Source organism: Alosa pseudoharengus, unplaced genomic scaffold (assembly GCF_046254945.1).
Source record: "Alosa pseudoharengus isolate Yale_2024_CS ecotype anadromous, Long Island Sound unplaced genomic scaffold, YU_APseudo_1.1 YU_APseudo_1.1_scf_11, whole genome shotgun sequence".
Classification (NCBI taxonomy): domain Eukaryota; kingdom Metazoa; phylum Chordata; class Actinopteri; order Clupeiformes; family Clupeidae; genus Alosa; species Alosa pseudoharengus.
The window spans coordinates 31058969-31086813 of NW_027468576.1; the positions used below are offsets into that span (position 1 = coordinate 31058969).

At 46.4% G+C, this 27845-nt stretch overlaps 1 protein-coding gene across 2 annotated transcripts in view; it reads left to right on the forward strand.

Annotated features, from left to right (window-relative positions):
- The window catches only part of ryk (receptor like tyrosine kinase), a 52342-nt gene that overhangs the window by 8643 nt on the left and 15854 nt on the right, over positions 1-27845 (forward strand). Inside the window, exons 2-9 of one of the 2 annotated variants that reach the window (XM_076278858.1) lie at positions 14604-14725; positions 15485-15584; positions 15848-15979; positions 17136-17201; positions 18535-18676; positions 20360-20460; positions 23641-23724; positions 27462-27587. In XM_076278858.1, coding sequence (XP_076134973.1) covers positions 14604-14725; positions 15485-15584; positions 15848-15979; positions 17136-17201; positions 18535-18676; positions 20360-20460; positions 23641-23724; positions 27462-27587 — 873 coding nt within the window. The remainder of the gene's footprint in view (positions 1-14603; positions 14726-15484; positions 15585-15847; positions 15980-17135; positions 17202-18534; positions 18677-20359; positions 20461-23640; positions 23725-27461; positions 27588-27845) is intronic. The other variant, XM_076278859.1, reaches the window with a different exon arrangement.

A 27845-nucleotide genomic window follows, 5' to 3' on the forward strand; every position in this document is an offset into this window, starting at 1 on the left:
CTCTCTCTCTCTCTCTCTCTCTCTCTCTCTCTCTCTCTCTCTCTCTCTCTCTCCCTCTCCCTCTCCCTCCCACTGCCCTCTCTTACTGCTCTCAACACTGACCTTCAGCTGAGCAGAGTCCCATCTTTTCATCTTTGCGCCGGGCACTCTTAGTTTCAGTCGGCCATTTGGAGGACTAGTGTATTTTAGGGAGGTGAGGCTCTGCCTGCCAAGCAATCTCTTATCAGCTGTTACCATGGCAGCAGGAGGTGATCTTAATCAGGTTGTGTTTTGAGATGGGCTTGTTTTTCTTCCCTACTCTCCTGGTGTCTTGCACCAGGGTGATCCTGACACTTTTGTGGCCCAGTGAAGTGGGAGGAGGGCGGGGGGGGGTGACAGTAATTGTTTTTTTTAGCAAGAGGTGAAGGGGTGTGTGTGTGTGAAGGAAAGAGAAACCAATAAAAGAGACCAGCTTTGTTCAGCTCTTGGGCTCTGCTGTTAGCGGACTCTTGTGTACTTAAAGTTTCATGCACACTGAATGATTTTCTAAGCACTCTTATGCTTTACCGCCTCTGAATTATTGAAATGAAAGGTTCAAACATGTTTGGAAACCGAGCAGGAGTTTTGCAGGTGTTCTCAACAACTGCTGTGGGTAAATGGATACTGCCCAGGAGACCAAGCTGAACACAAAAAAATCCTGCCAAAGTAAACCCATGATACTTGATTCAACAAGTGAATCCAGTTTTGGAAATGTCTATTGTGGTTTGACATTTCGTCTGGTTGTATGCTGCACATGAGTGCTGACCACAAACTGTGTTTTTTTTGGGGGGGCGGGGGGCTGAGGAGATGACTCAAATACCCCCTTCTCCTCCGTTCCATTCAGCTTGTCATATACCCTTTTGGGGGAGGATGGCAGCTGCAGTAATAGCCCTGCATGTGGTTGTAATTAATCGAAGGGTCTGGCCGCCTCTTCCAGAAGGTCAGACTGGATTCATTATCAATCTGCCACAGCTCTGCCCACGACAGACCTGAAAGCCAGCCTCCTCAAAACAATCAACTTTCCACCGAGTCCGAGACCTAGGACCCTTAGGCAAGGTTAAACGATCCTTCAGAAAACTGTCAGACTTCATGCTAGTGGGATTTGTGGGAGGGTGGGGGGGGGGGGGGCAGTTGAAACAGGCCTGCAGGAAACTAATGTTCATTAATGAGATGTAAGGAATGAGCAATGATCACCGAGGCCTTGTACACAGAAAGAAATGATTGTTGCCGCCCTGGGATTGATCAAGGAGAGAGCGCTGGAGCCTGTCAGTGTTGATACGTGAGTTGACTTGATGTAGGAGTGCCAGTGGACTTTTGACCATCGAGTAATGCAAATGTATGCAATTCCAGTGCATTTACATTTAATTTATTCAGATTCGCTTTGACAACCAGTAAAGGCAACCAGCGGTGCCTCCATCAAGAGAAAGGCCTTTGTTGCATATCATGTCAGCGTTTGGCAGTATCCCTTAAAAGTATTTGATAAAGTTCATCTTTGGGATTTCAAAAGTGTTTATTTGCCAAGCTTCAATCTCCGTCAGTTTTGTCTGGGCCTCCGGACTTAGCGTGCCCTGATGGATCAGCATGAGATGGGTTCAAGGCTACACCCTATCCTTTAAGGCACACTCTGCAATAGTCTGGGCAAGTGGGCCAAGGGATTGAAAGTGCATTTGATACCTCAGGTTACCTGGCTCTGTGCAAGGTACTGAAAAGCTGTGGGCCAACATCAGTGCCTATGTATAAGCCATTTTCTTTGAACAGGGATTGTCGATGGTTGAGAGTCTGCCCTTGGGTTGCATGCTTTTATGATTCCTCCCCTATTGGAGAAAATGCTTTGGTGTTGACTTTGTAGATTGCCTGAATGAGCACAACACTGACAGGAATGTTCTCTGGTCTCACAAAGGATTTTAGCATGGAAGGGTCTTATCCTTTGTGTTTATAATCATTGTCTGTACTCCAAACCTCAGACCATATAGACTCCTGCTGAAATACAGGTTGCGCTTCAGCGTGGACAAAAATGGAAATGGAGAAATGTGAATGTTTTTTACATCATGCCTTCGCCAAAATCCTTTCTGCATCATTGGCGCTTACTGCTCTACGAAGCAGAACCCTCTCTCACTGGCTGGGATGTCTCCTACGTGGACCTGTCAGGGGTTCGTGTATTTCTGCGTGTCTGTCTGGGAGGAAGGCCCAGTCATTCATTTTTTCCAGGAACTATTACAAATTCTCATCAAGGTCCCAAATAAATTCCAGCACCTGTGTGGCGGCTCTTTGTCATTGGCCCACATCATATTTGTCCTTAGTATCTGTCATTCACACAGAGCACCTTACCTTACCTTATGCACAGAGAATCACAGGCTCAGTCCCTGCCTCAGTCATTGCAAGCGCATCTTGTTTGATTAATCACCCACTATGTGGATACTGTTTTTTTAGAATTGTGTTATTTAGTATAATTTGTATGTTAGTATATTTAGTATTTAGTATATATTTATCTTCTACTATCCTTATTGCTTAGTTGTGTTTTTATATTATATACTTTGAATTACTTTCTGCTGTTAGTGAATATGTGTGTGTGTGTTGTCTGTATGCTACTGTGACCTTGAATTTCCCCTGGGGATCAATAAAGTATCTATCTATCTATCTATCTATCTATCTATCTATCTATCTATCTATCTATCTAATCTATCTATCTATCTAAAGAAGCTAGATTATGGCAGTAAATAATTACAGGGCTGAGTTCCAATTTTAAATCCTATGTCCTGTGAAGTGTCCTTCGTTTGAAGGGAGCTGGACAGAGGGCTCTTTCCCTCAAAAGCTACGTAAGTAGGCAGAGACATGGAAAAAGGCCTCCCTATTGATGAAAGCCTTTGTCTTGCTAAACCACAGCAAGTTTTGTGTCTGATTGAGTCCCTCCAGTATCCCTGGTTCAGGAATTGAACAATGGATTCTGCAGAAATCCCCGCAAAGGCTTTGTCTGTTGTATCATTCTCGTCCACTTTGGTGGGTTGATCTGGAACAAACCACCTGATGACAGTCTGCACAGTAATTGAAGGGGGAAGAGAATGCCATGAACATTCAGGCTTTTGAGAAATAGGGCTTGGCTCTCCTCAGTCATCTGTCTGAGTTGTTGGTAAGATGTGTCAAGGGATTAGGTTGGGAAAGAAATAGACCAGTGTTTGATTTGGTGTTGTCATTTTTCTGGCAGAAACTTTCATCAAGCTAAAAGTTGTAACAAAATCATTGCTTGATGCACACTGCATTTTTTGAATTTGATCAATTGCTAGAACTTGACAAAAACATTTCTCTCTCTCTCTCTCTCTCTCTCTGATGGATCTTCCATTACTCTTTCTCTCTCTCACTCCCTCTCTCTCTTTCTCTTTCTCTTTCTCTTTCTCTCTCTCTCACTCTCTCTCTGTTTCCCTGATGATATTTGCAAACCCAGAGCCAGAGAAATACCGTCCACCGGATGAGGTGGTGAAGGGGTGGTCTGCAGTGTGTGTGGTGGGGTCAACTGATTATTTTTGCACATGTCACAGCCTGGTGACCAAGCCCATAAACCCCTCACTCAAGTTGTGCACCGTTTGCACTCAGGCGACCTTCCCCCTCATGGTGGCCGTCACTGCCACTGACAGATGCGAACGGGGTTTCTGTCTCCCTGCTCCCGAAGCAGTTTTGAGGGCACACCTCTCTCATAGTCTTCTCCAAAAGAGAGTACTTGGTGTAGTTATCTGGATGACTTGAGTTTGTGCCCCAGAACAGCCAAGGTTCTTGAGGTGGCTGGCTTGAGAGTTCTCTACATGCCCTTAGTAATGTAAGCAAACAAGCGTTTTGGCATCCCTAACTGATGTTGTCATGGCATCTCAGATTCCTTCCACTCTGCACAGAGGGCCACTTCACAAATAAGGCTACACCTGAAAATGTCAAGGACATAAAAACAGTACAAGAAAAGGACATTTTATGTTACAAATTTCCCCTTCCTGCTATGTTAATTCTATGGCCGAGTTTGGCCTGTCTGTCTGTTAGCTCATTCCATAATGCCCGGCCTGTTGGTGCTTGCTGTTCCATGGAAGATCCATCAGTTGTGAGTGGGGCACAGAAGGCACTGTAGAGATTCTGAGCTATTTGCTCCTGACAAATTTGTCATGGTGGAAAGTAAGCACTGAGAGCACGTCAAGGCCCATCTCCTGCTCACCATGGTAACACAAATACTCCTGCATTTGAGTGGCAGGAAACCTAGAAACTTGCTTCCCTCACCAAGTTATTCAAGAGGACCCTGTTTTTAGCCATGCCCCGTGCAAAAGAGTTCTTCAAGTTTTTCATCATTACCATAAGGCCGAGTTGGCACTTACAAGTTGAGGTCCCATATCTCCGCAAAACCTCTTTGTAACCCTGCCTGTTGTTAAACTCGGCAGTAAAACTAATCAAATTAAACAAATCAAGCAGAATCTGAATTTAAGTGTTGCTAAAGCCACAGGCACTTGAGCTGCTGCTTCCACACAGCATGACATCTGGCGCAACACAGATGCTGTTGCATTGACCGCCATTATGCTGCTACAGGCCTGAGGCTGAGACACCGAGAGGGACAAGGAGAGGAGAGTGAAATGGAAAAGATGAAGAAAAAGAAAGAAGCTGAAAGGCTAGTAGAATGTTTTGCCATGAAAGGGGACTGTGAATAGCACAGGGGTGATTGTCAGTAGCATTCACTTTTTTCCCCCCTCACTTTGGCTCTCACTAAGGTCCTTGGCATTGAAAGTTGGCACCCCCCACCACCACCTCTACCCATTTCTTTCCCTCTCTTCGCCTTCTCTCCAAGGGCTTTTGTCCATTGCCATGCAGCACTTAATGGACAGCCCCCCCCCCCCCCCCCCCCCCCACCACCACCACCCCTTCCCTTTTCAACAGCTCACATACTCTTCAAAACCACATTCTCTATTCATACTCTCTGAAACCTGCAGATCCTCAGATTTTCCTTTTTACTCATTCAGTTTTGTCCTGAGATCTAGAGGAACAGATGCTCGTCTCTTGAATCTCATTTTGCCTGTGTGGTGGAAGATCAGTAACATATTTTCCTTGCCAGCACTTAAAGGCAGATATTTTTCTGTGTTAGAGGAGGTTTTCTCGATGAAAGTCGTCCTGTTAAGCCAGACACACACCGCATATTGGTAAGATCCGGGGGAACCCTGGAAACATCAATATTTGTCTGAGGGGGGCTTCGCTGAGAAGTTACAGTCAATGTTATTGCTCCTCTATTATTTTTTGAGTGCCCCTCACTTCATGACCCATGGCATGCTCAAATATCTACACAACAAACAATCACTTCTTCTTTCCATATTTTGGGATCCCAGTGAAAATTAAGGAAATGATGTGTGTACAAATATAACATGAGTCATGTTTGCTCTGAGGCGATTGACCCTGGTCAGGACAAGCCCTGCCCATCGGCCATCGGCAGTGAAAACACATAGAGGAGAAGGGCCAGCAGTGTGTAGCACTGGCTTGTCCTGTTTTCCCATCAAGGGGAAGGCCCTCTCCTGTTCTGAGCCCGGGGCTGCCACCTCCGTGTTTGGAGAGTAAACCTGGACGTGTTTCTGTTTGAGGGCTCTTCCAAGGAGCACCTTTCAGCAGAGGTGAACCTCCGCTTTGTCCCACGAGCCCTGATCCGCAGATATTTTGTTTTCCCCAGCCATCACCCTCCCCACACCCACAGGATGCAGGCCTAATCTGCACACTGAAGAGGACTTTTTAAAAGTGTTCTCTCTCTCTCTCTCTCTCTCTCTCTCTCTCTCTCTCTCTCTCTCTCTCTCTTTTTCTCTCTCTCTTAGTTTCTGCTATATGAATTAAAGAGTGCATTTTTAACCGGGAGGCATTTCATTTCATTCTTTCTCCCTCTCCTCTCTTTCCTTCCCCTTTCTGTCCCCTTAACCCTCTGGCAGTTGTGTTTGTGAGCATTAAGTATAGCACAGCCAAACAAAAGGATCTGGTTTTAGTAGCAGACCTGTCGCTTGGGTTGAGTTGTGAGTGTCTGCCAAAATGTGTGTGTTTCTGGTCGGGGACTGTCAGAGATGGAACCAGCCCACTCTTCCCGTCATGTGAAAAAGATGGTGACAGTTCTGTCTTTTCTTTTCCTTGGACTCTTCTCATTGTTGTAGCCTCTCTTTCTCCTTGGTTTTTTGTCATCCAACTTTGGTATCTGACTTGATTGGGCTCACCTTCTGCATGCCCTCTCACTGCCAATATCATCAGCCCCTCAAGCTGTATGAGTGACTAATAGCCTGCTTTGCCAGTTGACTTGTGTCAAGTCTCTGGCCCGGTGGTGAACTAGCTTCTCTAGTGTTCTTCCGTTGGTTTTGGAGGGTGCTGGCTCAGGCCCCCACTCTGCTGCCACTCTTCTCCCCCCACGCCCACACCTGTTTGGCATTACGGCTGATTGCCCCCTCTCTCTGCTGACCATCTGTGGCCTATAGTGGGGGGAGTCTGCCACACCACGCCAGTGCAGAATTCTCCAGATAGGTGGAATTTATTTTCTCCTCCCCCTCCAGTATGCTGATAATACCAAGCTCTCCATCCTATTCTCATTGTCCCATTCTCTCTGTCTCCCTCTCTCTCTCTGTCTCTCTCTCTCACACTCACACTCACACTCACACTTACACACACAGAGAGTCAACTTAATGCACACCACCCTGAAGCAAGGCTAGATGGTGCCGCTACTCCTTCGGGTGTGAGAGGGGTTGAGAAAAGCGGCCTGATTAAATTTGACCCGTTTCTTCCATTGTGCTTCCCCAACCGAGTGTGAACAGAAAATTCTTCGGCTTGTTGAGCTTGGGGGGACTCTGGGAACTCGCTGAGAGCGTGAAAACGCTGTGAGCAGAAACTCTGTGCTGTCGTTAGATTTTGAGCCCACTTCGAGTATTTTTTTTTTCCTCGCTCTCTCTGACAAAACAGCTGAATTTATTTTCTTTTTTAATTTGTGAACAACTGCAGCCCAGTTGAATGACAGAAGCAAGCTACTGAGTGTTCCACGGATGCCATTTCTCTGCTTGTCAAAGCATGTTTTGGATAGCAAATCCACTCTAGGACTGCTGCCATCTCCTTTATCTCATTCCAAATGATAAGGCAACCAACTTTGAGAGAGAGCGAGAGATTTCAACAATTTGAACTAAGTGACATAGCAAAATTAACTGATACTGTTAGGAGAAGGAGACGGGCCATATCTTGCTGCCCAATATTTATCAACATGCCATAATGTAAGGGACAATGGGTGACCTATACAGACAAACACACTATGCACACACTCACTCGAGCACACACACACACACACACACATGCACATGCACACACTCACTCAAGAGTGTGCGCACACACACACACACACACACAAAAACTCACATGCACACACTCACTCGAGCACACACACACACACACATATACACACACAATCACACACACACTATATTCTTTTGTTCTGCTCTGTGTCTGGAGTATGTTTTCTTTCTTCCCCCCCCCCCCTGTTTCCAACTCTGAAGTAAAATGAAAAGGATCAGGCCATCTTGTGAGCCCATATCCTGTGAGCAATTCATCCAGAATGTCCTTATGAGTAAAGCGTTGTGGAAGAAAGGAGAAGCAGAGCATAATGAGGGAGATGGTGGTGGTGGGGAATGTGAGATCAATGTATGAATCTGTGTCATGTCTGTACACATTCAAGCATTTGCATCGTGTCTCTTATCTCCCCATCAATCAGCCCAGAAAGTAGAGACTTCGATCACCCTGAAGTAGCACAGATCCCAGGTGTGTTAATGCAAGCCTGCACTGCACAACTATGCCGTATGTTTAGTTTTCCAAGGAATTTGACGGAGGATGAAAAGACCCGATGATGGCTCGGAAGCAGCGTGGAAGAGATGAGTAAAGACTCAAAAATGGAAACGTAGAACATGAAAGGATGAGCAATGGAAAGAGTAACAGACAAAGAGAAACAGCGAAGGAGAAGAAACTGTGCCTTCCGTCCCTGTCCAACCCATGTGTGGTGTTTTGGTCCTGCTCGCTCAGGGGACGGAGCTGAGCTGCAGCACAGGGGGCTCTTTGTCTCCCCCAGAATGGTCTGTCCCACCTGGGCCTCACCACCTTTTGTTCTGCCCCTCCGAAAGAGAACCGCAATGCGATCCTCCTCCACGAAGGCACACGCGCACATCTCAGGAAGCCCAGTGCACTTTGTTTGGCTTGTGGGGCCTGTGGTGTGTTTGGAGGTATTAAAAAAAAAAAAAAAAAGAGAGAGAGATTTATCACCCCAGATGGTGGGCTGCTGCTGGGTCACCGATAGAACTCATAGGAGAGGAATGCTCGTGTTTATGGGTTTGTCATCGAGTCTGACCCCCTGTGGTAGCCGGTGGAAGTGCATCAGGGTAGCTGAGCGGCAGAGCTAAGCAAGGAGGAAGAAAGGAGGTCTTGAAGAGCTTGTCAAATAATGATGCAGGTTTTTGTCAAATAATGATGCAGGTTGCATCTTTTTTTCTTTTTGAGAACATGTGGTGGTCATCAGATCGTTTATGTCACCAAGTGCCCATAAACTGTAGGGTCTTCAGAAGTTTCTTTGACTCCTCTGTGGCTCCAGATCTGTGTTTTTGTGAATGGCTTTTGTCTTTGATGGGGTTGTAAAAGGCAGAGGAAAATCTCCCCGTGTGTGTGTGTTTGTGTGTTTGTTTGTGTGTCTTTTTTTAGTCATCTGTCTAGCTGCGCAGAGGCCTAATTTTTGTTTAGTGGCTGAACCCTTTATTTTCCCCAAGAAAACAAACTCTCTCTTTGTCTAGCCATTCTCTGCCTTGATATCTGTGCACTCAAGCTTGTAAGCCATTTTTACATTCCAGCATGGAAGCAGGTTTAGTGTTGCAGTGCTACAAGAGGAATGAGTCAGACACAGACACACATACAAAATCCCCTTAGCACAGGTCTTGCTCTTACTGCCAGGCTATTCCATTAGTGAAAGCATAAAAGCTCTCCTTCAAACTCCCTCTCTCTCCCTCTCTCTCACACTCTCTCTCTCTCTCTCTCTCTCTCTCTCTCTCTCTCTCTCCCTCTACCTCTGACTTTCCTTCCCTTCCTCTCCATCTCCCTCCCTCAGTTCTCAGACTGATGTCACACCAAACAGAACAATGCAATCAGACTCGACTCCTAGCATCTCACCGCCGCTCACTCCTGGCCACAGGCTAGCAGAGCTGCCTGCCCCCCAATCTCTGCATGGTGATAAGACATGGCTTCTTTCTTCTGGGCCAATTACTGATTATGAGCTGATAACTGTCTACAGATCTGCCCACTGTCTCCGTATGGAGGGGGTCACCATCAGGCCCTTTTCCTCTCTGCTCCTTGTCTGGGCAGTACCCTCCCATGTCAAATGGAAATGTCCCATGTCTGGGCTCACAGGTCCTGCACTGCCAACTACTTACTGTATATGACAACTGCAGCCGTAGGCTAAGTTGTGCGTGAGTTTCACACATGTAGTCAGGATCTCTTCCCTTGTGTAATGTGTAAGGCTGGTCAGGTCATATATAGGTGTTAGCTAGCCCTTGAGCGGGGTGGCTCTTTCCTGACAAGAAAATTGGTTGGTGGCAATGGTGAGACATTTAAGAATGATACAACTTCTTAAGTACATGTTGATGCACCCAAACAGTCACAACTCAATGAATGCATTTAAGTTAATACTTTGAATTCCTCAAGGTCTCTGTATTACCAGCATTGGCCCATGTCCAATAGCTGATCTCTCGCGATACTGTCAGGTAGTTAAACTCCCCCCTTGGGCCATCCGCACCCCTACTGAGAAAGCCAATTTGGAGGACAAGATGGATTGAACTCAAACCCCAGGCCATTTAATGCAGTTGTTGGTGAGCAGTCAAGAGACTGAAAAGAATGGAAAAAGCCCAACAAGCTGTTTTTTGATCTCTCCCCTTTCCCCAGCGCTCTATCCATCGCCAACAGTGGAAGTTAATTCGGGCATGAAAGGGGTTTTTGAACCAGTGAGAGAGGAAGAACAGTGAGACGCCTCTGGGCTATGTTGCTGTCGATGCCCATACACACACACACACACACACACACATTTTGCGGAAGATCTGGTGCTAAGGCAGCAGGAAACCACAAGCAAGAGATTTTTTTTTGGCATTATTTTGGGTTGGTGGTGGACCACAGGTCTTCGGAATCCCACTGGTTGCTAGTTGAGCATGAAGAAGCCCCGGCACCGTCTGAATCACACAAACAAACTCCAAGAATCAGAGGACTTCCTCTGATACACTTGAGGAAATATTAACACACACAAGCACAAACAAAAACACAAGTGACATACTGCCAAGCGATTCGAACAGCGCTAGAGACTCCCTATCTTTCCACCAACCCCCACTTTTCCCAAAGCTGCCATAGCCTAGAGCCCAGGGGTATATGGTGAACCATGAAGGCCAAGGGTCAGTTGCCTTCTGACCTACTCCTCTCCTCTTCTGTGTCTACTTCACCCGCTCCTAGCTCAAAAGGAGGGGCCAGTGTGTGTGACTGTGTCTTTGTGTGTGTGTGTGTGTGTGTGTGTGTGTGTGTGTGTGTGTGTGTGTGTGTGTGTATTGGGGCGGGGGTCAGGCTCATGGTTCCCACACGGCCCTGTTTCCAATACGTTGCGGTCTGGTCATTGAAGCCTGAGAAGGATTAAAGCTGAACGAACGAATGAGTCCTCCAACAACAAAACATAAAAACTCCCTCTCCTCCTTCCTTTCCTTCTCCCTGCAACCGCCCATCCATCCATCCCTCTCTCTTTCTCTCTCTGGATGCATGCCTGCTGATTTTAATTGGTCCCGGGACCACGTGGACAAAAGCCAGGCCAGGGGAAGTCTGATGGAGGCCTGCCATGAGGAGGCCAATTACTCCAGTGCTAATCCCCGTGTGTGTGTCTTAGGTTTGTCGCGCATGAGTGCCCAACTGTACAGCCATAGGGATTAAGAGTGGACCTCCCCACCCCACCTCCCCAATATAGACACACATGCCCGCAGAATCACCTGTGGAGGCATTGGGACTGAGCCCGCCTGCTCTTTTGATAGAGGGGCCACATTGAGCCGCCCCCCCCTGGCCCCTGCCACGTGTGTCTGAGTCCGGTTTCCTCTCTGTGGGCTCTGGGCTTCTCAGTGGCCTGTCTGTCTGGGCATCTGGCAGGTGAGCAGGGGTCTGGATGGCAGCTGGCATCACATCAGCCAGGCAGGGGTTCGCTGGATGCCTCTAACTGAGGAAGAGGTGGAGAAAAGGGATTAATCAGAGGAAGTTTGAAGTCCTAGCTTCGAGATTGATGCCTTTGTGTGTGTGTGTGTGTGTGTGTGTGTGTGTGTGTGTGTGTGTGTGTGTGTGTGTGTGTGTGTGTGTGTGTGTGTGTGTGTGTGTGTGTGTGTGTGTGTGTGTGTGGTGAAGGGGGGTAGAGTGTTGCATCCCTCCCCCTCCCTGCCTGGCCCCTCAGAGGTTGATAGGTGGGCTTCAGACAGTCAGCTCGGAGCCCTGTGGAACTGATACAGCTGCCCCTTGGCATTCTGGGGGATTTGGAGCTGTCCATCAAGTCCACATATTTGGGGGTTTATTACTGGACTGTGTGTGTTTGTCGGTTGGTGTGTGTTAAGGCACAGTGCAAGTGCATTCCTAGGGTGGCTTTCACTAAAATCCACTTCAAAGCACTATCCAACTGTAGTGCCAAACTAAAAAGCCTCTCCATTCACAATGTAGCCTGAGGTGTCAGACTGGGATTGATTTTGTTCTCAGTGTTTTAATCCCATTCATGCAAACTGCATGGAAAAAAACTAATTTGAAGTCATCTGATATAAAGCTGTTTTAAGAACACCTGTGTGGGTGCGGGTGTGGGTGGTGGCGGCGGCATTGTTTATGTGTGTGTATGGGGGCAGGGTGGAATTGAGGCTGGCTTACTCTTTTGACAGCCTGTCAGTTGATGAATGGAAAGACTCACACCACTTCTCTCTACTCCTTTTTCCTGCTTTTTCTCTCCTCTCCCTCGCCTGCTCCCTAGCACTCTCTCATTTGAGTAGACCCAGGTGTTCGTCTTCTCTCAGCGTGGTGTCTTACATAGTTAGCCGAGTATGAAAGTAGTGACGATAGAGGGGAGCACTATCTGATGTGTGTGTGTGTGTGTGTGTGTGTGTGTGTGTGTGTGTGTGTGTGGCTGTGGCTGCTGAAGGCCCCTAATGGTAAACATCCCGCTGACGGAGGATGTGATGGCTGAAGTTAATGGAGGAAGGGTCAGCTCTGTGACTCGTGGGTGCAGCTTCGCCTCTCTCTGTAAAATACCTCAGGCTGGGGGAGGAGGAGGAGGAGGTGAAGGGGGGCGGGGGGGTGGGGGGTGGTGAATGCCTACCGTACCATCTCTTAAAAAACAAATCACGCCCTCAGAAGATGTTCATAGAAGACATTCCGCAATTTCCCCCCATACTTACAGTCTTATCCCTTCCAAAAATCTCCCCTCCATCCGCCTGTCGGAAATTGTGGCTATATTCCCACTGCGTGTTTCTCTTTAGTCTTTGAAGAGTTCCCTTTTCTGTCACTCATGACGTGTCTCAGAAGAGCCTCTCTCCCCTGTGAAAGCCTTTCTCCCATGTGTCCATTCAGCCCTGGTGTAGTTCACTATACATCCTAACTAGGGTTGGGCGATGTCGCCTAAATTGGCATTTGACGATGTGTACAGTAAAACATCGTGATGGACGATGATATCGTCGGGGGCGGGGGGGGTTTCGTGTAGTAAACAGCCTATAGGTATGACTGTACAGAAATACATTTATAATGTTCTACATAAAAATAAAAAAAATGCTATTATATAGGCTATACGGCCTGATGAAAGTGGACAGCTAAGAGAGACATACTTACCAGGCTACCGAAGTTGTGTGGAAGATCTAATCCAAGAAAATTGTTGTGAAAGACGGATAGACAATCAATCTGAACACTTGCGTGTGCACCAACCAGCGGAATATTACACATTGACAGACTTCGCTGGACCCAGCAAAAAAGCTACTTAAGACTACTATCGTGGTCACTCATTTAAAATATTAGTACTATGCAGCATCCCACGTTATCAGGCTACCGTCTATGCTGACTATAAGGGCGGTGGGAAGTGAAAGTAAAGGGCTGCAATCGCGCAGTCCAGGCTATAGGAGGGCGAAGTAAAAACACTTTTACAAATAACGAATCCCGATTACCACTCCGCTGCTGTCTGGGACTTTTGCTAAATGCATGAAATACAAGCCTTACAGTGAACGACGGATAGGCTACCTTCTGATCCTATAATTAACGAAAGAAATGGTTTATTTTAACACAGAGAAGAAGGACGCATTTGGCGCTCGCTGTAGCCTCGCAAAAATATTTGAGCGCTAGAATGTCCTAGTCGTAGCCTAACAATAATAAATCTATATTTTCTGCTAAAACATTAGGCTACATATTACGTCCAATGTAGGCTATAGGCCTGCGAGACATGTAGGCTACTAAAGGACAATTAGGCTACACATTCCCGTCACAGTCAGGAATTATTTGAATAAGAGGGTAAGTCTTTTATTTTACAAGACGGTAGACTAATACCTGATAACTGTTTGGCTGACAGCCTTTAAAGTAGGCTCAATTTCATTTTCAGGGAAAGGTTTTTTTATGTTTTAGCCTGTTACAGCAAGAATTAGTGACTGGCATGTGGGGGCGTGGCATCACGATGGTTGCTTTCCATCGTGATGCCTGTCAACCATCACGATGTCCATCGGCACAACCCTAATCCTAACGCTAACGCGTGATGCTGGACCGAAGATGAGCCGCTTGGTCGCCGTCCGCTTCGGTCTTCTCTCAACCTCTGCAGAAGCCATTAACCTACATCTCGCGCCAGGGTTTGTCAGTGGAACAGAACCGGCCAGGGTTTATATGGCCTGTATTCCTATGGGCATAAGAGCCATATTTAGTACACTCTGTCTTGATCCCCCCCCCCCCCCCCCCCCCCTCACTTCCTCTGTGTCTGCGCCTGAGAGGAGACTCTGCTTTGACTGTTTGGTAACTGAGAATCTGTGAAGGGCTTTCTTCAGTTGCTCTTACCGCTACAGCTACAAAGAGATGAAACGCATATGGTCTGTAAACTCTGTCGTAACCATATTTCTACGAAGTGGCATGATGGTCACCGTGAGGCTACGAGAACATGTTGGAATACACTACAAGTGAGATCATCTAATTGCTCCATTACATCATCTAGATTGATTGTTGCTGAAGCAGTGCTCTGGAAGAGATTTAGAGGGTGTAGGGGTGGCTTTATCTGCTGCGCTCTTTTTCAAGTTGTCTTCCCCCCCCCCCCCCCCCCCCTCATGCTTTTTAGTACCAAGGAGTGTGCGAACTTTTTTTCATAAAAAACTTTTTTTGTTCAGCACCTGGGATGTGCACAAAGTCTCCTTGTAAGTGAGATGGAAAAGTTGCCAGGGGGAGGGTTTACACATGTTTTCTCTCTCTAAGGTTCCAGTTCATGATCAGAGTTTTAGGCTAAGATTTGGATGTGTGTGAAATCTTCCAAAGCTGGGAGACACCATCTAAATGAGTTTCTTTCTGTCTCTGTGTCTCAGGGTTGGATGCGGAGCTTTACTACGTGAGAGATGATGATGTCAACATGTACGCACTCTCTTTCATTCCTCCCATACCCAGTGACATCAGCACCCTGCACTTCACGTGGCACTCTAAGAATAAGGTGGGCATGCATATAAACACACACACACACACGTACACAGTACTACACACACACACACACCAACACTGTCTTATACAGTTTCTCTCATCAGACATGTCTTGGGCTATTGGGCTATGGTTATTCATTCATTTTCAAATTCATCAAGTATACTTAAAAGAGCATGTACACTTCAAAACCCTCAGCCTTCTATAACCTCACCACAGAGAAGAAATGTGTAGGAAGTTAAATAGGAAATCTAAAACTAAAAACGTTTTAATCAGCATAATGTTCTCATTATAATGTAATGTAGTGATCTATCTATTATACAGCTCATCAGCCTCCCACACATCCCTTTATTCCTCACCTCTTCCTGGGCCTCGGCTCTTATTGTCCCTCATCCCCTTCCGTATCTCTCTCGCCCGTGACCTTATCTAATCTCACCCTGTCCTTTCCTCTCTGCCCCGCTGGCTCTTCCTCCTGTCTCTTCCCCACTTGTCCTCAAACCTTTCCCTCAGGGTTTCCTGACACAGTACAGTTAGCCCAGCCCAACACACACACACACACACACACACACACTCACACACACTCTCTCACACACACTCACACACACACACACACACACACACACTTACACACACACTCACACACACTCTCTCACACACACACACACACACACACTCTCTCACACACACACACACTCACACACACTCACACACACTCACACACATAAACAAACAGACACATCACTCTCATTTTGGATATGTCTATTGTTCCTTGCAGGTTGAGTATAAACTGGGCTTCTATGTGGAGAACGCAGCAGCCATGGACCAACCGCAGAGCAACATCTCCTTACAAGGGGAGGTGCCCCGGAGCCGCGCAGGTGGGCTGTCACTCACCGGCCACACATCCTCCTGGGCTCCGGAGAGCGCACTCAAATCACTACCACATGCAGTTTTAACATGAATTCAGATTTATCCATATAGGCTGTAAACTGGTCTTGCAATAAGCGTGCGCCATGACGCCTCCAAAAGAAACAGAAGATATACTGTATATATTGAGATGTTAAAACTAATTCAACAAAAATTGTAATGGAGATTTCCACCTGTCTGTTTTGTGTGTTTGTGTGTGTGTGTGTGTGTGTAGTATTCCGGGTAGACCTGTTCTGCTCAGGGAAGGTGGACGAAGAGGCTTTGGTGACTGTGCAACTCAACTTGACCATCAGCCCCAAGAACATCACAGTGCTCAACTTCAAACGCAGGAAAATGTGCTACCGACGTAAGATCCCAGCTCTGCTGCTCCCATTAGCTTTGGATTTGTGTGTGTGTCTGTGTGTGTGTGTGTGTGTGTGTGTGTGTGTGTGTGCACGTGTTTGTTTTCCCATGTGCACAGGACGTAATGAGGTATCCATGTGTGAGTGAGACAACAAGAGGAAGATGGGGGTACATCATTTGCCTCTATGGGCTTGTACATTAATTGGATGTGCGTGCAGCAGATTTACCTGTGGCTCTTCAAACCTGCTCTGAGATTTAATGAGCTCTCTATGGGCTGTGCCTGTGCATGCCTGTTTGTGTGACGGAAGAGAGACGGAAGCCCTATTACCTGCACACCCCATATCACTACTTCCTCTTTAATGAGGTGTGTAGGTGAGCGTGGGCTGGTGTTTTGTTGTTTGTGTGTGTGTGTGTGTGTGTGTCTAAATGAACTCTCTGCCCCCCCCCCCAATTCCCCTCCCTTTTTTCCTGGAGCAGTTTTGAAGTTGATAAAAGTGCAAGCCAGGGGGAAGCGATGGCACATTTGTCTTTTCAGGCCCGCCGCTATTTTCTGACCTCGGCCGAGCATAATTACACAGCGAGCGCCGCCGTGTCATGTGCTGCGCTCCGTGCAGGAAGCAGGTCGTACATCTCGGCACAGGTTATTTTAAGCACGCGAGCCAAATTAAACGCGCTGAAAGGGGAAAGTGTTTGTACCCACCACAGAGGTGCCCTACTGGGGGGGGAAGGCGGGGGGTCTCTGTGGGTGGCTGTGTGGGAGAAATGTGCATCTGCTATTGTTTGTGCTGGGGTCGGGGAAGTGAGAGTTGTAAAAGTTGAGTTTGTTATATGCGTCCTGTATGTAAACATGACAGAGAGGTGCTGGGATAAACTTTTTAATTTTTTTTTTTTTTTATCATAAACAGCGATGGAACTTGTAGGTTCTGAAAGTTCTACTCCAGGATCTAACACATGATTTTGACTGACCCATCTGGATTTGCTAAAGGCTCAACCGTTGAGTGAAGCTCATGCATGACTTAAATCAAAACATGGCGGAGAATTTTATACTGGGCATATGCAGCTACCCACTTCCCCCTGTGCAAGGCTTGTACACCTAGTCTCATTAGCGCAAGTTTGGCAAGGCCTAACTCTCCTCTCTCTTTCTCCCTTTCCACCCACAGGAGTCGAGCAGCCCGACCTTCCCAAGATCCCCATCGTTCCCAGTGGTGGCCAAAACAAACCAGACTGTGAGTCCCTTCCCACAAATTTCCCAAAAGCTCCTCTGTCTGACGTCTCAGGTTGCTCTCATGTTTCCTCCGGCCTTTCTACACTTATTGTTTGATTTTTCCACCATCAAGGCGGCTCCGTTGGATACTGTACGGCATCCAGCATCCCCCAAAACCCAAAGTCTGTTTCCATGTTTATGAATTTGAACAATGGCGGTTGGATCCATGGTCTTGAAGACCACAGCAACAAAACTGCTGGGGCGTCCAAAGCAGACCTCTATGCGCCAAACTGACCAGCCACAACTCCATAGTTTTTCTCAGCTATTAGTGAATCATCACCGGTTCTTGCTGAAATGGGCATCCTGTTTCTAGCAGAACTGAAATCATGCTTGTGCTGTTTTAGGCACGGCGCTATTTTCCTGTCTGTTGATGACTTTCTTCCTGAACCTTTGGTCAGGCTTGGGCCCACGGTGGCAGAGCCAGGGCTGGCTGTTGGTCGCAGCTGTGGCCTCTCTTTCTTTCTTTCTTTCTTTCTTTCTTTCTTTCTTTCTTTCTTTCTTTTTTTCTTTCTTTATTTCTTTCTTTTATTCTTTTTTCCTCTTTTCTCTCTCTCTCTCTCTCTCTCTCTGCTATCTCTCTCTCTCTCTCTCTCTCTCTGCCTGGGTGGGCTGCTCAGACCAAGGACCCCCTGGAAGCTCTTACTGTCGCTGTCAGTCAGAGGTCCTGACAGGGGTCAGATGCCTAGCCACCACTCGGCTGCTTTCTCCTCCAGTCAACCTTTCCCACTTCTCCTCTGTGTGTGTGTGTGTGTGTGTGTGTGTGTGTGTGTGTGTGTGTGTCTTTCCCACTTCTCCACTGTGCCTCTCTATTCTCAGCATGGCTCTTTGTCGTTTTCTCTCATGCTATCATTGTTTGCTTTCTGTAACTCTGTCATTCTCATGCCCCCTTTTCTCTGCTTGTTTTCCTCTCTATGCCTCTCTCCCTTTGTGTGTGTGTGTGTGTGTGTGTGTGTGTGTGTGTGTGTGTGTGTGTGTGTGTGTGTGTGTGTGTGTGTGTGTGTGTGTGTTATGCTATGCTATGCTAGGTCACGCTCCCTTGATCCCACTCCCCTTTATGCTCCTCCGCTCACAGATACAGCTTCAAAGGTTTTCCCTTAATTAAATAACCTGATCATCCAGATCACTCTGCCCCTACACTGGTACATTCTGAACCACTCTCAGTGCCCTTGAAAAGGATCCAAAGCCCCCCTATTGAAAAACATGGTTTTGATTGGTTGGTTTCTTGTCACATGACTCAGTGAGGCTTTGTGTGTGTGTGTTTGTGTGTTGTATGTTCTGGTGCCGTCGGACCCCAGTGGATCCTGGGAGCGCGCCCACCACCTCCACGCGAGTGTTCTACATCAGCGTGAGCGTCTGCTGCGCCGTCATCTTCCTCGTGGCCATCATCCTCGCCGTGCTCCACCTGCACAGCATGAAGAGGATCGAGCTGGACGACAGGTGAGGCTGTGCGTGCGTGCGTGCGTGCGTGCGTGCGTGCGTGCGTGTGTGTGCAGAACATTGTCTGGGTGTTTGCAAGATGTATGTCTTGCAATATTTGGCGTAAATTGGTTTGCATGTAGCGTGTGAATTGTGAGATTTCCAGTTGTTGCTGTGAGTCTGTATACACAGATGTACTTTCTTTGTGTTCTACAGTCTTTAAGTCCTTATTTGGCTCCCCTTGATTATAATGTTGGTATTTCCAGGGTGCTGTGGGCAGTTAAATTACATGGTGCCACTTCATACACAAGATCTCATTGATTAGCTTTCACATGATTAATAGAATTTCGACTTTTTCCAGGGGAAAAGACCAAATGCTGGCCAACAGCTCCAATTGGATTCATTTCCACCCCTTTAAATAGTGTTAGTCCCGAGTATGAATCAGTCACTTGTCCCCGAGGAGAAGACAGTCTTTCACAAAGGTCCTTTCTTGGGATTTATTTAATGTAATATCTTAAGATGGGTCATTTGATGATGTTCTTTGGGCTTGAGATTGATTGGATCAGGTTTGTTAGTGGCCCTGCCTAGAGAATTGGCCTACAGTGTTGGGGTCATGCAGCTTCTGTCCTCTACTCACCCCATCCCAGACAACCCATCAATAAGAGCCCTTCTTTGTGGCAATTAGGAAGTGATGGTTATCTCTCTTTACACACACACTCTCTCTCTCTCTCTCTCTCTCTCTCTCGTCTATCTGCCCCTTTCCGGTGGTCTCTCGTTTCTTCCCGCCCTTAAATTCTTTCTTATCTCCCCCTCTCTCGGCATCTATTTCGCTTTTCTTTCTCTTCCTTCCTCTTCTGTCATTTTCTTCCTCCTCCCCCCCCTGGCCTCGTTCCTCCCCTCCATCCCCGAATGGCTCCATTGTTGCTGGGAGCCGAGGTGCCTGCCTGCCTGCCAGGCCTCTTGCTCATCTGGTCTGGTCTGCAGAAAGACTTGAGAAGCCGCGCCAAGCAGCACTGAGGCTCTTTGATGCTCCGTAATGACATTACCGCATGATTGGGGTCAGCGGAGCTGCTGCTGCAGCAGGCAGGCGGGCCTCCTCCGCCAAGGCCAAGCCAGGCCTGCTCTCCAGGGGAGCTTGTACCCCTCATCAATCCCACATAGCATTTAACCTTCACAGTTAATGGCTGACAGCTCAAATTGAGCCAATTTAAACCACTTTTATCCTCATCCCCCCCCCCCCCCCCCCCCCCACACACACACACACACACAGATATTGCCTGGATATTACCGAGGGGTGGGGGAGTGGCTGGAGGTATAGCAATGTAGTCATGTCCTCCTTTGGGCTTGTGGTAATGGTGGCTCTGGGCTTCAGCTTCAGCTCTTTCCTGGCCTCCTCAGCTCATGGCTGGGGCAGGGGTAGAGGAGGCGGAGGGACAGTTGGTCTCATTCGAGTGCTCACTGGAATAGATGACATTCTGACTGTTTCATGGTGCTGTGTAATTATGAAGATCTGTCGTGGCACATAGTCTTTGTCCCCCAAATCTGAGTAAGACTGAAAAGGTGATGGTGTAAAGGAGTTGTAGGAGTAATAGGATCCTTCTGGTGCATTTCATATGAAAGAAACACTAATGATTCTGAAGATCCTTTAGCAGGCTGCGTTGTTTTTTTTTTTTAACATGTGTGTCTGCCTCTCCTCTTTTCCAGTGTGAGCGACAGTGGCAGCTCGCAGGGCCTGTCTCAGCCCTCCACCCAGACCACACAGTACCTGCGCGCAGACACACCCAACAACGCAACGCCCGTCACCAGTAAGTCACGCCCACTGCCCAGATTCACTCATAAGCACCACACACCAATTTAATGGTGTCAGTCCCCACTGTTGTTCCAACAGGCTTACAGCTCTTCAGAGTGAAGCTAATTACTTAGCAAGCAGCTTTGTCAAATGTAACAATACATGTATAATTAAACACCTCTACATTCGGTCTAAATCTCTGAAAATGCCTTGGAAATGTTGTATTTGCTCTCAGACATTGTGGGGTTCAATCAAGCGTGATTATTTTTGTCACCTAGATTTAGATTAGCATTCTCTCACTGGTCTTGCCATAGAGTTGTTGTTGATTTTGTGTTGACGCATGATCTTGGTCTTGGCATTGAGTAGCTGGCTTGTGGTGCTACTTATGGGTGGGCTTCATCTTGAATCATTGCTCAGACATTGATAGAATGTGTGCTCTGTGTTTTTACAAATTTGTCTTGATTGTGGAATGACATTTAAATGAATAGTGCCTTTTGTCGGCTTGTCCCCCTAAGAGGGAACAGGCCAATCTTTCCCATATGAGCACATGACCGGACAATTTCAGCCTTTCAGTGGGGTCAGTAAGATATGAAATGCATGCCATCTTCCAGTGCAGTCGTGTCCAGTGCAGTCAACAGGCACGACCCCAGCTCTTTTTAGCTAATCACATATGATTGCTTTGGTAAATGTTGCCAAACCAGTCATGAGAGTTGAGAGTTTGTAAATTCTTGCAAGCTTGAGCCTTGGCTTAAAGTTTCTATGATACGAGACAATGCTTACACTTAACTCTTGTATGAACAACTAATTGCTGTTGGTTTTCACCGAGTTCTGTAAAGTGTAAAATGTCCTTGAACTAAGTGTACACAGGATACATGTCTTTTTCTCCAAAAATGTTTCACTCAGCTGAGTTTCTCAGAAGATTCTGGATGTGTGTGTGTGTGTGTGTGTATATATATATATATATATATATATATGTTTCAAAGTGATTGGTCTGTAGTTCCAAAATAGTGTCGGTCATTCCTCTTTTTTGAAATTGGCCGAACCAAGAATTCCTATCCCACAGTAGATAGGACTGATTTTTGCAGCCATCATTATGCTGATTAGCAGACTCCCATTCGAAAAGTCTGTTTCCCCCAATGCCTTTTGAAACAATGATGTGTAATTTTAACTCATGATGAAAAATAAAAGTATACGTTTTTCCATATAACAAAATGTTGTTTTCCCAGCATCTTGTAGTGAAAAATTCCAGCAGCTTCCAAAAGGGAGATGATGTGCGTTAACGACACCCCCCACTCCTCACATGGGATTAATATCCCAGTTAATTAGATCATATCATCACGTCATCTCATAATGAAGTCAGCCCGACTCTTTAGACATTGATTCAACTTCCTAAAGAGCAACAGGGAAGTTTGTGCAGACCTTTGGCCAAAAGGGAGGGTCCTGCTGCCCCCACATATTGCTTCAGGGCCTCTTTTTTTCCAAACATAGACTCCTTAAGCCCTTTATGGGACAGCTCATCTCCAGTTAGACACTTTGCCTAGCGTACAACTGGATATGATTTTGAGCGTTATCCAGGGACTGATGGGGGCTTTTTCTGCAGATGGTCCCAGACCGCGAGGGGCTTTGAAGGCCTCACCTCCTCTGCGGTTCCCAGACGCCTCGGGGGTGTGAGCCTCGTCTCGCCAGTCACACGCCCGCCTCTGTCTGCTCCCCTCATTCCACACCACCAAACACACATTCCTCTGCCAAACGAGATAATTGGTGGAGAATGATCTTATTAGCTTAAACTGGAATCAGAAGGTCGTAATAAACAGAGTGACATTCCAGCTTGTGGTCTCTGACAGTGTGTGTAGTGTGTGTGTAGTGTGTGTGTGTGGATGAGGGTGTGCACAAACGCACTGGGGTGAGTGAGTGCGAAGGAGAGGAAGACCTCGTATATCTTCTGTGTGTGCGTGTCAGAAAGAGGCCATGTTTATGCACGATGGTGCGATAGGACATGTTTGCACAAATGAGGGCTACAGGGCAGGCGGTGTCCCTCCCCAAAAGCTCAAAACGCACGGCCATAAAAATCTCAGCGCTCCTCTTTTTAGTAAACGTTGTGCTCCGTCCCTCGGCCTCCGGTGCTTCCCCCTAGTTCTTCTTAGACTCTCTGCGAGCGAGTCCATTGAAGTGGTTTTGTGTGTATCTTCTGACTGCTGTAGCGTAGCTTCATTGCCCTCTTCCTTCCTGTTACCACTCAAAACAAAATGAAGGACAAATAGAGAGGAAAGCTCAGGTTTGGGTCAGAGTGGTTTGGGTGGGGAGAGGGGGGGTTAGGCGGAATCTCCATTTCAGCAAGATCCCCTTGGTTTCCTGACCAGGCAGCCATCATTGGACCATTATTTTTCAGAGGAGCTGGAGAGAGAGAAGGAACAGGGGTGAGATACCTTCTGTTCTGGAGTCAGCCAAGAGGAACCCGCTAAGAGGTCCCCCGAGCCCTGTGGCCTTGAGAAAAGCCCCTCCGCAGTCTCACGCTGGGACTCCCCTTCAGTCTGCCATATGCGGACGCTGGGCTTTTAAGACCACAATGCTTTGTTTCTTCACTCGTATTTTGTAACAGGGGTCATAATCGGTTTTAAGATGATGGCTTGATGGCTGTGTGTATATATATATATATATATATATATATATATATATATATATATATATAAGAATGTATTGTATGAAGTTTAAACCATCAGAAGGTTAAAGTCAAACCCTGTAAAGGGGTTTCTGAATTATTACTCACCTATACACAGTGTTTACACAGGCTTTCGCTTCTTGATTTGCCTAAATATCTCTGGTCAGTGTGTGTTTATCAATGTGTATGTTTTGTACTGTTTTAGTTTCTATATCATTCAGCCATGTGTAAGGCAGAGGCCTTACGGCAGGTTGTGTGCTGGTTATGGTCTCCCCCTAGTGGACATAATTGTTTTCTTTCATTTTTCACTCCATGGTTTGCCTGTGTCCATTGGTGTCATTGGTGTGTTCATTGTCTGTTCCTCTCCACTGTGTGCTGTGGCTTTGCTTGTCTGAGACAACATGCACCTTTTCACCTGCCATCATTACCCAACCTTTTTATGCACTCCTCTTTCTCATCATTCCCTCTCCCTCTCTCTCTCTCTCCCCCTTCTTTTCTCCTTCCCTCATTCCTTCCCTCCCTCCCCCCCTCCATCAGACAGTCACCCTGGTTCTGCACCCATCCATCAGCTTGCTGCCGCCTCCTTCCCAAATCCCGGCGCCCCCTCCCAGCAAAGCAAAAGTAAGTCCCGCTGGTCTCAAGAGTTAACCCCTAGACATTCGAGCCTGGAACAGATATCCACACAGGGCTGATTTGAGACCATTTTTCCCCCGCTGACGCCATTGTTGTTGGATTGTGGAGAGGGCAAGAATCTGATTCTTGGTCAGAACTCTGCACTGTGGACAACAACAAGTCCCAAGTCATCTCGTGCTTCACTACCATCTGCACATTAGCATCAGTGTTCCCTAGGCCTGTGTTGCCTTTTTCTGTCACTAGTGATGTGTTCTCTGTATGTAGGAGTCTGTCTGTCTCTGTCACACTCTTTGTCACCTCAGAAGCTTTTTAACTAAGACGCTCACTGCTGATGGCCACAGCTTTGCTCTCCTCACTCAGCTGAAACCGCTCACTCCTAATGTTTGTTTCAGGTTGTTTCGTTTGTCCTTTGTGCCTCTGTTTACTGTGCTAACCTTGGCAAACCATCTCTCTCTCTCTCTCTACCTCTACCTCTACCTCTACCTCTACCTCTACCTCTACGTAGTTGTGGTCTGATTTCACATTGTATGACAAAAGGCTCAGAACACAAAAGGAACCTTGGGTTTCCTGGCCGTTAGCGACTCGTAAAAGCCTTCACACATCAGCCTTACCCTGAGCCACCACCCTTAATGACCCGGGAAACCCACATCTAAGGCCTAAGTCAGAACAGATATGAAACACTTAGATTTGAAATTCTCTGGTGACATTTCATAACCACGTGTTGTAATTCCATCAACAATTTTTCTATTTTTGCTCTCCCTACCACACACCATTATTGTCTTAATTTGGAGTTTAGTCAGTGTGCTTCAGCATTCCTGTCCAATGAGGTTACACTCTGGTAGATGGGAAAAGAGCTGATGCAGCTAGCTTGTTACTTAATTTAGAGTTCAGTGACCACTTTATGTTTTAAAGAGAAACTAATACTGCGATTTTTAACACATGAAAATATGTGTGGTGTATTGTGTATACAAGAAAAAGGGAGATTTCTTGGATGAGTAAGCTGACTGATGTTTAATTGTTGTCTGTACTTTGTTTAGCTCAGATCCAGAGCTCAGCTCATTAGCATTGACTTAAGTACATTCATTTAGTACATGCCATCAGTAGATTCATGTTGGTAAATGCCTGAAAAGGAGTGTAAACAACTATGGGATTGTCTTATTATGAGCTCTACCTTTGTGCAATGCCAATGTACCTAAAACATTATGTTTACATGTTAACATTAGTAACCACTTTCGTCTAAGTCCAATCCATGAATTAGTGAAACACACTCAGCACACCGTGAACACACACTAATCCCGGCGCAGTGAGCTGCCTGCCATCAACAGCGGCGCTCGGGGAGCAGTGAGGGGTTAGGTGCCTTGCTCATGGGGCACTTCAGCCGTTCCTACTGGTTGGGGTTCGAACCGGCAACCCTCCGGTTACAAGTCGGAAGTGCTAACCAGTAGGCCACGGCTGCCCCATGGCAGATTATGTATTGTTCAGACCAAGTTTGCATTATAACAGTGTTCATCCAATATAAATATAAGAGCAGATAAGCCTACATGCAACGCAAGTGAAAAGTCCAGGTTTCGCTCTAGTAAGGTTTCTTTATAAGGATCCCTGATACATGGAATCTATTGCCCTTATGGTGAAGAAGCTCTTTCTTTTCTCTATTCACGTTGTAGCATGGCATTGTGTAATGCTGACATGTCTCTTAAATAATTCCTACTGCCTGTGATGCTCTGTAATCTCCTGCAATCTCCTGCGTGCTCTCAGCAGAGTTGTCTGTTCCTTGGCTACCAGTAATGTTTGTGTAATTAGTCATATCTACCACTTGGGAGCACTATTTCAGTGTCTCTAATACAGATGAATGCAGTCAGTGACTCTACTAAAGACTCCATGCTGAGTAGTGTGTTCGACTATGCTGCCTCAGAAGATTTACCAGAAACATCCAGCAGGGGGCAGCATAAATACACAAGTCAGACTGCATGCAATGGCACTTCTTTTCCTCCCTTGTCTCTTTTTTTCCTCCCTTGTCTTCGTATCTGTCCCTCCTTCTTTCAGCTATTCGAAGGATGCATTTGCCATCCCTGGGTGCATATCTCCAGTCCTTAAGAGGACTAGCTTAGACAGCATTCTCTTCACAAGCCTGCCCAGACTCCCATAGTGTTCAGATAAAACCATAGAAAAGGCTTCTGAAAGCTGATGGTGTTTTTTTTTTTTGGTATGTTAATATCTTACAAGTTTAGAGAGAGGTTGTGCATTTAAATAAATTGCATTAACCTATGCTGTGTAAAGGTCAGTTGTTTATTTAATTGCTTTGGATGAGGCTGAAGCTGAGAAGCATGCTCGCCTGCTTTCAGATTTGCTGCTTATAGACCCTTTCAACAATAAAAACAAAAACAATGCTTGAACGTTCTATTTGGGCCCCAATCTACTTCCTCTGCATTAAGATAACATATGGAATGTTAAAAAGGAAGTCTTGTGGGGCCAACTATGATGCTGATAATGGAACTCTCTTGAAAGGGTCTATATGCGCTTTATGAAAAATCTGGTCTTTGTTATGACCATTCACAGTAATGGTGTCTCTGTGCATGTTCAGCCAAGTGTGTAGACATTTCTTGTGTGTGTGTGCTTATTTGTGTTTGTGTTTTAGATTATCAGGGGCTTCACTTGACAGAAAAAGTCACTTGAATAATACTTTGCGAAACAAATGTTCTCAACTACCTCTGCAGAGACAGCTGGCATTTCTCAGCCCACATGAATCGGGCCTCTTTTTATTACGCCGCGACGCAACAGTGGAAGTTTTTCAATTTGTTCACAAACAATCGCTCTTCCGCTCGTGGAGCCCCAGGTGCTCTGTGTCCCCAGCTGTGTGTTCACGGCTGCGTAAGTGCACTCCGCGTCTGACTCATGGTGTGTTATTCACAAGGTGCTGTTTCATTATGAGGCGTCACAGTGGGCTCACCTTGCAGGCCTGGAAGGGAACTTCCTGAGCCCCCTAAACCTGCCAGTCAAAGACACCCTCTCATGTAGAACAGACGGTCTAATTGTGAAAACATGGATCTGCCGTTTGGCAGAGCACCACAGTCGTAAACGAAAAGACCTGTGTGATGTGACTGGGATTATATTTGGATGAAAGGTCTCCTTTCAAAAGTTTCATCAAGCACTTTGGAGATAGAAGGCATAATTGTAAATATATCAAGACAAAGGGCTCATTTTAAAAGGATTTCACTCAGAAGGATATTAGAGGCTGCAGGCAACTGAGACATGAGTTTGGATGTGAATATAAACAATGTCAGACAAGATTATGTGTGCAGACCTGTCAGACTGCAAGAGAGGCCAAGTAATCACTTACACACACACACAAAACACATCTCACGGGGGGCAAATTTACACCAAATTATAATTACATCACACTTAAAATGTAATAAAAATAAATAATAAAAACTTTGGAAAGGAAGAAAATAAATTACACACCCCAGACGTCACCTTTCAAGTATGTCGTTGCCAAGTTTGTGTAAGTGTGGGATGTGGGTGTGAATGCCTGCGTATTCTAATGGCTTATCTGATCTCTGACTGCCATATTGCGCCAGTACCTGCTCGCCGATTGCCAAGCTCTGATTAATTTTGCATGTTGTGAACGTGTAAAGGGCACTTTGTTTAAACAAACAGCACCTTATTGAAGAATATGTCTTGGGCGATTGCGCCCTGATTTAAAATTCTGCCTGCGTGTGTGTCTGCAGGCTATCCCTCGCTTCGCATCGAGAAGAACGACCTGAGGAGCGTGACCCTGATGGAGGCCAAAGCCAAGGTCAAAGACATCGCCATCTCCCGGGAGAGGGTCACACTACGGGATGTCCTGCATGAAGGTGTGGTGTCTTTACTGCAGGAGTGCTTGGTTTATTTTGGTTTGCTTTATTTCATTCATTCATTTTCTTCTAATTGTCTTATATTAAATACAAAACAAAGCAGATTTAGTACTAAATGGGAATGGAGGAAATAGTTCATATGTAGTACATTTACACACCCAAATGTACATATACTGTATAAACTCCTTTACAAAATGACACACACATATACACACACTATATTGCCTTAAGTATTGGGTCACCTGCCTTGACTCGCAT